Here is an 11,333-nt window from a genome sequence, read left to right on the forward strand (position 1 = left end):
AAAACTAGGCAACCCAGACTAAAACACAGTAGAATAAAATGGATTGGCTGCTAATCTGAAGTTTAAAAGGCCCTGGTGAACATGAGTTAATAGTAGGGTTGCCATACCTCTGGAAATTCCCAGACATCCCACTTTTGGGGGTTCTACGTGATCCCCAGAATGTGTGCAGAGGAGGGCAACCAAGGTGATAAAAGGTCTGGAAACCAAGCCTTATGAGGAATGGTTAAGGGAGCAGGGTGTGTTTAACCAGGAAAAGAGAAGACTGGAAGGTGATACAATAGTCATCTTCAAATAACTAAAGAGCTGTCACGTGGAATATGAAGCAAGATTGTTTTTTTTTTCATTTTTGGGGGGCTAGGACCCAAACCAATGAATTTAAGTTACAAGAAAGGAGATTCCAATTTATGCCTGGAGACAGATCATGTATCCACAGTAGTGACCAAAGGAGGAAAGACCATAAACATTGGGTGAAGCCAGTTTAAATCACTCCATCCCATCTGCTGGGAATGTATCTAATGGTAGACCACCATGGGGAGTGGGCCTAGGAACTACATCAAATAGTGGATCCCCCTGGCAGGTCCCTGTTAGAGGTGTGATATGACCCTGGTCCCTTTCTGAGCGTCAGTCGTAGGCCACCCCACCGCCCTGGATCCCTTTAACAAAATACCCTTAACCAAGGAGGGGCAGGCAGAGGCTACAAGCTGCCCTCTACCCAATATCAGGGCTTCCCCAATGTCCAACCGCCCAATGTAACTCTCCAACAGTTTGACTTCACCCGTGAGGACAAACTCATCCATTGTCTCCCAAGACAGACAGGTGCTAGCCAACCATGCTATGTACTATTAATGCCACCTACTGACTATTAAGTGTGGAATGGGCAAAACAAAAGCAACACACCAGGACACACACACACACACAAATAGAACAAATACACACTTTCTTGGTTATTATCTACTGGAAACTCAAACTCATCTTGAAGAATAACTGAGTTAATTTAATGAGATCTTAATGAAATCTTCCCTCTCATCCTGATGAAAGCATCCTTCACATCTTTATTTCTTAAACTGTAGATCAATGGATTTAGCATGGGGATCACAAGAGTATAGAACACTGAAACAATTTTATCTTCATCCGTTGAGACACTGGAATTGGGCCTCAGATACATAAAGATAATGGTCCCATAGAAGATTGTGACAGACATGAGGTGGGAGGCACAGGTGGAAAAAGCTTTGTGTCTGCCCTGGGCAGAGCGAATCCGCAGGATGGCAAAAATAATGTAGATATAGGAGATGAGGATAATCAACAAAGTGGCCGTGACTATTGCAGTAGAAAAAATGAAATGCACAGTGTTAGCCACTTCTGTGCTTGAACAGGAAAGTTTCAGGATGGGAGGGATGTCACAAAAGAAATGATTGATAACATTTGAGCTGCAGAAAGAAAGGCTAAATATCAATGAAGCCTGAACAGCTGAGTTCACAAAGCCACAAATATATGCACCTGTTACTAAGACTATGCAGAGCTTTTTAGACATGGCAACAAAATAGAGTAATGGGTTGCAAATTGCAGTGAAGCGATCATAAGCCATAATAGCTAGAAGGCAAGCTTCAACTGTGACAAACAGACAGAAAAAGAAGAATTGCACAGTACACTCTGTGAATGCAATAGCATTATTGTTCTCCAGAAAGGTCATCAGCAACCTGGGAGCGATAGTAGTGGAATAGCCAACATCAACCAAGGATAGGTTGCTGAGGAAAAAGTACATGGGTGTGTGCAGGTTTGCATCAAGGGTGGCTAGTATGATGATGCCAATATTCCCTGACACTGTGACAATGTAGATCAAGAGGAACAGCAGGAAGAGAAGGGCCCACAGCTCTGGATATTCCATAAAGCCTACGAAGATGAATTCAGTCACCATGGTTTGATTTGTGTACTCCATCATTAATCCCATATTTTCCCTAGGAGGAAAAGCAGAAAGGAAATAAAAAACCAAGTAATTTTATTCATTTATTCTTAAAAATTCTCATGGAAATGTGTCAGCATTTTAGTGTAAATTTCTTTCAATAAACACATTTTTGCATGAAGTTTCAATTAATATATACATATTGGCAAGTGATTTCACCTAATTTAGTTCTCTGCGTTATTTCCAGTAATGTATTCATTTTTGTGCACCCTTTCCGCAATATATGCATTTTTTTACATATTATTAGCTGGGAGAACTGCATCACAAAATTCAGAGAAGTGTAGATTTGGTTGAAAGATTTGGGTTATCATATTGGTTTGAAAAGTGCAAACTTGGTGGTTTCTCATTAAAACCCAAACCAAATTCTCATCTACCCCTAGTTATGACTATCTTTACCAGCATTGGGGCTAATTAATGCACAATCAAGTGATGACTTGTATGAAAATTGCAGAAAGGATCAGAAACCATGACAATTTTTTAAAATATCACCTTCCATGACTTGAAGCACAATGGGAAGAATTAAGTGTTAGGTTCTTCTGAATGTTCTGTCATGACATGTAAATCAGCTTGCTAGAGGAGAAAGTGCATATTCCAATTATCCGTGAATCCCAGCAAAACAAACTCAGTAATTGTGAAGTTTCCCTCTTCCATTTAAGAAAGGTGTGCTCTCATTTGAGAACAATGATGAAAGAGAATTACTTCCATACCCGATATGACACAGAATAGCAAATCATCTTCAACATTTTTTTCCAAACAGCAGTAGTCTTATGAGGACACATGCTTATGCCTAGGGTAACATAGAGCTGCTTAACCTTTTCTCCAGGTGTAACAAAAAGCAACATGTAAAGTGATATTCTCTTCTCCCTCCCTCTCTCATTTAATCAAAAGCTGTTTTTGGAGGCTAGATATTTAAGCGGAGGGATAACAAGGAACTGCTTAACCCGCTCCCACCCTGGCAGGTTCACCCCAGAAATGAGCTGTAGGAACTCAAAGTTTTTACCTCACAGAAGAGGTGAGCAACCAGGAATTCTTCACTTGCTCTTGTCTCAAGGGTCCTCTGTGGATGTTCGGATTCTTCTCCACAGCCTACTAATAGCAAATGACCGGGACAGTTCTTGTTACCAATTGAGGGTCAGGGAGCAAAAAACAGATTGGCACATAAATGTTCAGTATCCTTTCCCCCATTTCTTGGTGTGTGTGTGTGTGTGTGTGTCTAGTTTATTTCTGAGCCAAACCAATGGAAGCTATGGTCATTTCACTCATAATACACAATGTGCCATTCATATTGGCAACCTCAGATGCGATGCACTGGTAGTCATCTTTATTTTATCATATGCTATTTTCTGTAGAAGATAATATTTTGACCTAGCATAAATGTAGGTTTGTCACTCATTCCTTATTTTCACTGTTCACATTTTAGGACCTCTCATCACAATTAATAAAATATATAGCATGGGCAGAGTTTTCCCATATTTTAAAAGAAGGTGGAAAGTTGCAATCCCATGTTATCTTGTTTTACTGAGGCATTAGCTACTCTGACATCAGTAGATTTTAAGCCCAAATACATGTGCATAATATTGCAAACTCTGATCTGAGGTTTCAATGTTATACAACCACAAGGCAGTACAGGACAGAATTACGACCTAAGAATGCAGGTTGTGTCAAATATTGGCACAAAAAAGCAGGGGTGGGAGCAATTTCAAATGAAAGGCAAGAGGGGATGTTGAACCCTATCTCTGCTCTCCTCTTTTCCACTGCAAACTCACCTGCTTTTCTCCGAGATGCAATTTGAGATTAGAAATTAAAGGCAGCATTCACCTCACCAGCCTTGTCAGAGGAAGACACAGACTTACACTTTTACAACAGGGCTTTCTGCCCTCTCCTTCCCCCAACACCCCAGAAATTGACTCAAGGGTAACCTGTAGAATAGTACACAGAGGAAAGAGGGGGGTGGTCATTTCATCTGACAAGCTATAATGCTTGCACAGACAGAATGGTTAGAAAAGTGTGGCACTGAATGGCACTGTCTTAGCCTAATTCATTTTGCCCATTCACTAACTAGGAATTGCTATATTTTTTGACAGGAGTGGATGCTTTTTGCAAACATAGTACCCACTTTCCCCAAGCAGCTTAGAATGATAAATGGAAGTGTTTGGCTTCTATATTTTTTCTTGATTAGGCAAAATACCATCAAAAATTGATATGTATTTCCCCACAGATTTTTTTTTTAAAAAATAAAACTTTGTAAACTGCTGTGGAAACGGGGGAAACAGAATTAGTGACTGGAAAAATGAGGCACTAAGAGAAACTGAAATTGACAGATTCACTAGTCTAATTCTGACTAGTGTCACAAGTTTCTCCACATCACCCATATGTTTTGTTCACAAAATGTTGATCTTTTAGAGCATCCTTAATCAGCCCTTGTAGCACGCTACTACAGCAAAGGGACAGCTCCATCTAGCCTTCCTAAATCCATCAAATATTAGGCTTCCATGTAGTTTCATGTTTCTTTTTTCTCATTCTTTTTACTTTAATGTCATCATCTCTGCCACTTGAGTAAACAGAAATTTAAAGCTGGGGAGAATTGTGCTATTCTTCCTACTGAAAGGGTGTCTTCCCATTCATTTGTTAGGCTGCTGTGGCGAATAAAAAAGGAACATGCCTGCAATGTTTAAGCTGCAAATACATAGAACCAGAGAATTTTGGAGTTGGAAGGGACCACAATGATCATCTAGTCCAACCCCCTGCAATATGGCTTGAACCAACAACCCTCAGATTAAGAATCTCATGCTCTACCAACCGAACTATCCCTTCCCTTTCGCAGAAAGAAAGCAGAGATATTGCATTAACCCACTGGCCTCAATGCCCAACTAATATGACAGGTCTCTTAAACTTGAAACTTAAATGTTTTATCTGAGCTGAGTTTGAAAATTTGGCTGCAAAGCCTCATGAAAATACTGCCTGGCTAATTCGTTTCAGTCCACATTTATGGAGATCTGCTTTATCTGTTGGTCTCTTAACAGTCACAGGAAACATGCAGGAGACAACATGTAGCAAGGTCTGCCAGCCATACAACTTTTGTGAACAGAAAATGAAAATAAAATCTGTATAACTGAGATTTTATCAGGTTAGTCAACATAGCCCAAGTAACTTTACCTGTGAAGATGATAGATGTCATTTCTAAAGCCTTCCAAATCAAGATGCGTAGATAGAACTGCTCATTTTATACTTGCTTTGGTATTACCTAGAAATCAAATCCCTGAAATATATGAATGAGAGCTGTATCATTAAAATGTTGTGTAGGACCTCTCAGCATAATCGCCTGAGGACATGCTGTGTGGGAATTTGTTCTTGTTCCCACTGTTCATCCTTAATTAGTTTGAAACAGGACTACTAGCTTTCCATTCAGCCCACACGATATGGTCACAATCCTCATTAGTTATTTTTCTCTACCTTGTTTTCAAATAAGATCATTGATAAAGAATATGGTAGAATCAGAAGACTCTTTATTTGCATCAGCCACTAGCCATAGCAATAAAATAAAATGGAAAATACTGAAGACAGGGGTAAATACTTAACTATAAAAAATAGGTTCTGGAGGTATACATCAATAATCAAATAAAATATCTTATTCCAATTGCCCCTGCTAAAAAAATTGCAGTTTTTACTGTCACCTTATTATCTTGATTTGCCAGAAGAAAGGACACAGTAGCAATGGTTGAGCAACCTAGTATGGATAGTAGTAGAGGGTTAATAACCTCACTCCTCAAAAAGGGGTATCATTGGCTATTCCCAAACTCATGAACATTGAAGCCAACCCAACAGTGCCAAAATACTTATCATTGGAAAGTGTCTTATGAGTTCTTTGTATTCTGAGTGTGCATTGTTCTCTTGGAAGATATTTAATAGGATCAGTTCTAGGGTTGCTTCTAATACCTGTTTTGTTATTTTGCAGATTTCTTGTAAGACTGATGTCCAAAAATGTTGAATTTTGGAGCATTCCCACCAAATGTGGAGATACGTGCCTATAGTGTTGAACCTTGTGGTGCAAGCAAAGCTTGCAAGATCTTGCTGGCCGACCAGGGTGAGGATTCCAACCAGGAATTCAACTCCTAAGCTTGGGGTTCCATGGCCAATCCCCCTCCTCAGACCCCTTATGAGGAGCCCTGTTTATTATGTTGATCCTGCCCAATGCCATTTCTGCATCTGTACAAACAACTCCATCCCCCCCAAAAAAAAGTCAGAGGGAGATCTTTTTCCTGTGACACCCCACAGGATCATGACATGGTCAGAACTCTGCCCCTCAGTTGAAGCTCCACTAATCCTTACCCCACCAGGCAAAAGGGGCCCCAGCCTATTTCAGCCTAAAATAAATCCCGTTGCAATTCACACAATCCTGTGCATCAGTTGTGATCAACGTCAGAGGTCCTTTGCTGTGTCTCACCATGTTGAGAAGCATAACTGATTGGGATGTAAGACAGGGCCTTTTCTTTCTAAGCACCCAGATTGTAGAATACCCTCCTGAGAGACATTCATCTGATCTCCCCACTTTAAACTTCAGATTAGCAGCTAGAACTATTTTACTCTGCTGAGTTTTAGTGTGGCTTTATTTTACCCTTCTGTTGGTATACACTGTTTATTAAAAATGAGTACCAACATTTATTTTAGCAGTTTGGACTTTTTATGCTGGCTTTTTTAGATGGAAGCCACTGTGAAATAATCTGATAAATAAATATGAGGTATAATTTTTAAATAAAAGAGAGTAACACAGAGCAGGACAAAGACCATTCACTCACAGTCTAGTTGTTCCATTCTTTAGATCACTGAGTTGTGACCTGATGGCTGAATAAAAAGTCAGACACTTTAGGTTGGCTTTCAAGCAACTTTATTGATTATGAAACTGAACCAATCAAAACCTGCAGAAGGAAACTTCTGCAAGAGCAGAAATCAACTGTAAACTCCGAGGGGAGCCCCTGGACCAAAGAGTCCAAAAAGCCAACCTTGTGGCCATCTCCTAGGAAGATCACTTAGGCTAAACCTGCTTCCTGCACCTAACCACCAAAACAGAATGAATCACTTAGGCTAAACCTGCTTCCTGCACCTAACCACCAAAAGTGAATGAATCAAGCCATTTACACACTTTGGACTACAACTGCCACTCAGCAGGTGTAGACAAACAGGCAACTCAGTAGACTGCTCACACACAAAAAACAAATGCACATTTTCTTTCTTGGTTGATATCTATTCGAAACTCAAACTCATCTTGAAAAAGAACTGACTTAATTTAATGAAATATTGTAATGGCCATAAAGTGAGAGGCACAAGTGGAAAAAGTTTGTGTTTTTTTGGCACTTCCGGTTTTCAGCTAATAGGAAAATGCAGCGCAGAACTGATCGTCTGATCAGTTCGAGACCTGCAGGGGATAGAGGGGAAAGCACCACAGCAAGGCTCCCCCCCCCCGAAAGTTCCACTAGGGGTTGTGGAATGTCGAAGGGTCTGGCAGAGCGCGATGTTCTGCCACCACACACACACACACCCCGGTAAAACACTGTTGAAAGACAAGTGGGGGGGAGCGGTTGAGAGCTCTCGCGGTTGCATCGAAACCTGTGAGTCCAAGTCTCAGACTGCCATGGTAAGCAGGAGATTTTTATTCTAATTTTACTAAGCCGAAACATAATGGGATTTTCTTTACTTTTATTTCCTTTTTTCTTTTAATTTGGTGAAAATGGACATCAAAAAGGAAGTCAACTTCTGTTTTCTGACTATCTGCCAACTGCTAGGGAAAGATTTGTAAGTGGAAGACTTATAGGCTACCTTAATCCCTCTGGTGAGAAATACCTTCTGTGAGGCTAATACTGTTTGAACTTGATTGCTGAACTTGAACTCTATTGGATATAATATTGATCTTGATCTTGAACTCTATTGGATATAATATTTATCTTGAACTTGAAGTGACAGTTCCTAGATTTGAGAACATCTTACTGGATTCTCCGGAATTATTTGAAAATACCTGGATCTTCACAATCTAAACCAAAGCTACGCAGGAGAACACTCATCTAACTTTGGGGGGAAAGTCAGTGTCTGGGAATAGCTGGAGGTTTGGCTTGTAGTCAGGCCAGATAAAATGATTGGTGAAGACCAGAGCACCGGAATCTTCTTCCCTTTTTCTTTTCTTTGCTTTTTTCCTTTTTCCTTTTTCCTTTTATTTGGACAACATATTACTGGATTCTTTGGAATTATTTCAAAATACCTGGATCTTCACAATCTAAACCAAAGCTATGCAGGGGAACACTCATCTAACTTTGGAAACAAGGAAGAAGGGGTGAGTGCCTGGAAAAAGCTGGAGGTTTGGAAAATTGTCAAGTTAAATAAATTGATTGGTGAAGACCAGAGCATTTAGAATTTTGGATGAAAGTTACATTTGACTACAAAAAGAAGGCAGAGGGCATTAAATTGGACTGGAGAAAATTAATCTTTACTCTTGTGGCCTTTTTCTTTAACAGCTCCAATAGATGGTGGCAGACTGATGTTGAGAGGATTAATCAAAATTTCAATCTCTACTTTTACGTTATGGAGATGTCTTTGTAATCCAGGGTATTTGTACTACTGAACTGCTCCTTCTCCTTTGTTTGATACTTTCTCTTTTTCTTTTACTCTGTGTGCTCTAACTAAGGTCAGGAGGTAGGAACAAAACAAGGGGGAATTATGACCTTGGAGGGGTGATAAGATAGTGCTAAAAGAATTATTGTTTTGAGGGGGAAAAGAATTTTTTTTGGTATAGAAGTAATGCAACTCAGAATGACAACAACTAAGAAACAGGCTGCTGTGGCTAGAAGAGGATCTATGCAGGAGACACCTGATAGACCTGTCTCTCCAGAAATGGCAGATTTTCTGACAGAATTTTAAAAAGATATGTTAAAAGAAATGCAAAAACAGTCTGAAATGGTGGTAGCTGAATTGGGAAAAAATACTGAGATGGTCACAGAAATGTCCAACAAACTTGAAAATTTAACAAACAAACAAAACAGAAGCTTTGGACCTTTCTGAGGAAAGGATTAGAGCCTAATCTCAAAAAATTGCAAGTGAGAATGCAGACATAAAGAAGGAACAGGAGACAATAAGGGCTGATATTGTGGTACTGTCTGGTAGACAGGATCAATTTGAATATTGTGTAGCGGTTTTAGAGATGAGGCAGAAATCCCAGGTGGTAAGAACGAGGGGTGTCCCAGACAAGGGGGAATTGGATCTTAAAACCTACCTAGCCAACGTAATTGCTGAATGTTTGGGTGAAGAGCAGGATTACATTGCAGGAGCAATGGACAGCTGTTATCAGGTGAGGACTAAATCTGCTAAAACAAGGGAGTTGCCTGGAGACTGTTTGGTGATCTTTAATTCTAAAAAGCTGAAGGATGCTATAGTTCAGAATAATTATGAAAACAGACTCCAGATTGATGGAAACCCGATTTTCATGGTGAAAGAAATCCCTCCCCATTTGTTACAAAAATGCCAAAAGTACAAATTCCTGACAAATGTTTTGACTAGAGTTAACATACAATTCAGATGGGAGTTTCCAGAAGGAATCACCTTTACATACAAGAAACAAAGACACAGACTTACAAACACAGAGCAGGCACAGGACTTCTGGCAAAGATATGGCAGAGATTTTGATAACCCATATACACCATCAGAACCGATTGGAGCAGCAGGGGGAACAGGTGAAGGAGATACAGGGGGGGATACATAATTAAAATAACCAAGAGGAGGAAAAGATAAGACTAGGGAAAAAGAAAACAGATAAATAAAATCGCAGATCTTAAGGTATGGAGCTGGAATGTAAATAGCTTGAACAAAAAAGTAAAAAGAAATAAAATTGAACATATAATTCTAAAACAAAATTTAGATGTAATTTGCTTATAAGAGACCCACATAGCAAGTAGACATACTGTAAAAGAGTCCTAATCAATAAAAAATTAGGAATGGAAATTATAACAGCAGATAAATAAATAAAAACGAGGCGTGGTTTTGTATGCTAAACCAAAATTAGAGCCTAAACAAATCCTGAAAACAAACAAGGAAGAGTGATCATAGTACAGATTGTAGTACAAGGTGAAAAAATTCAATTAGTTGGAATCTATGCCCCAAAGGAAAAGAAAGCAGAGTATATATATATATATATATATATGACAGAATTATTGTAATTTGCAGATCAGAAAATGATTTTAATGGGCGATTTAAATAGGGTGTTTTCACTTGAAATGGAAAAAGACACTAAAGAAGGGAGACTCCCAACAAGTTTCTGTGACATGATAAAGAACCTAAATTTGACAGATATATGGAGAACTAAGCACCCATTCGGGACACAGGTGACGCTGTGGGTTAAACCACAGAGCCTAGGGTGCTGTGGGTTTGCTAGGGCTTGCTGATCAGAAGGTCAGCTGTTCGAATCCCCATGACGAGGTGAGCTCCTGTTGCTTGGTCCCTGCTCCTGCCAACCTAGCAGTTCGAAAGCATGTCAAAGTGCAAATAGGTACTGCTCCAGCGGGAAGGTAAATGGCATTTCTGTGCACTGCTCTGTTCGCCAGAAGAAGCCTAGTCATGCTGGCCACATAACCCGGAAGCTGTACATCGGCTCCCTCGGTCAATAAAGCGAGATGAACGCCGCAACCCCAGAGTCGTCCACGACTGGACCTAATGGTCAGGGGTCCCTTTACCTTTAAGCACCCATTAGGCATAGAGTTCACTTTTTTTCATATGTGCATAAAAGCAGTGCAAGAATCAAAGCAATGTGGGTCTCTAAAGAATTGGAATTAATAGTTTAAAAAAAGAAATAAGACCAAGAACAGATCACAATCCATTAATTTAAGAATTACAAAATGAAAAACATTGTACTTTCAGATGGAAATTGAATGAAGATTTATTAGATGATCAAAATTTGGTAGAAAAGGCAGAGAAAATGTTAGGGGAATATTTCAAGACAAATTTAAATAAAGGAACAGACATTCAGATGATTTGGGATGCCATTAAAGCTGTGATAAGAGGTTTTTTTAATTCAACAAAATGCATACCAAAAACAATTGAGAGAACAAAAGATAAGGGAAATCTTAGAGGCCCTGATAAATAAAGAAAAACAGTTAATATACAAACCAAACAAAGAGAGTACAAAGCAAGCTATCAAGCTATTACAAACACAATATTCAATGACTATCAGTACAGTGGTACCTCTGGTTACATACTTAATTCGTTCCAGGGGTCTGTTCTTAACCTGAAGCACCACTTTAGCTAATGGGGCTGCGCCGCCACTGCGTGATTTCTGTTCTCATCCTGAAGCAATGTTCTTAACCCGAGGTACTATTTCTGAGTTAGCGGAGTCTGT

At 39.6% G+C, this 11,333-nt stretch overlaps 1 protein-coding gene across 2 annotated transcripts; it reads right to left on the minus strand.

Moving 5' to 3' along the window:
* Positions 1 to 994: 994 nt before the first annotated feature.
* LOC308471156 (olfactory receptor 5AR1-like) lies at positions 995 to 5,216 on the minus strand (the record flags this gene model as incomplete). 2 transcript variants are annotated; one of them, XM_080995147.1, is made up of 3 exons in its annotated part: positions 5,117 to 5,216; positions 2,961 to 3,049; positions 995 to 1,955 (listed from the first exon to the last, which is right to left on the minus strand). In XM_080995147.1, exon 3 carries the CDS (start codon positions 1,946 to 1,948, stop codon positions 995 to 997), a length of 954 nt encoding a protein of 317 aa, XP_080851273.1. In that variant the 5' UTR covers positions 1,949 to 1,955; positions 2,961 to 3,049; positions 5,117 to 5,216. The 2 variants fall into 2 exon arrangements, with proteins under 2 accessions (XP_080851273.1, XP_080851274.1); XM_080995148.1 differs by lacking the exon at positions 5,117 to 5,216 and adding an exon at positions 3,727 to 3,765 and having other exon boundaries at positions 2,961 to 3,046.
* Between the last annotated feature and the right edge of the window lie 6,117 nt (positions 5,217 to 11,333).

Source organism: Podarcis pityusensis (genome assembly GCF_964106645.2).
Source record: "Podarcis pityusensis genome assembly, chromosome: 1".
In the NCBI taxonomy this organism is placed as follows: Eukaryota; Metazoa; Chordata; class Lepidosauria; order Squamata; family Lacertidae; genus Podarcis; species Podarcis pityusensis.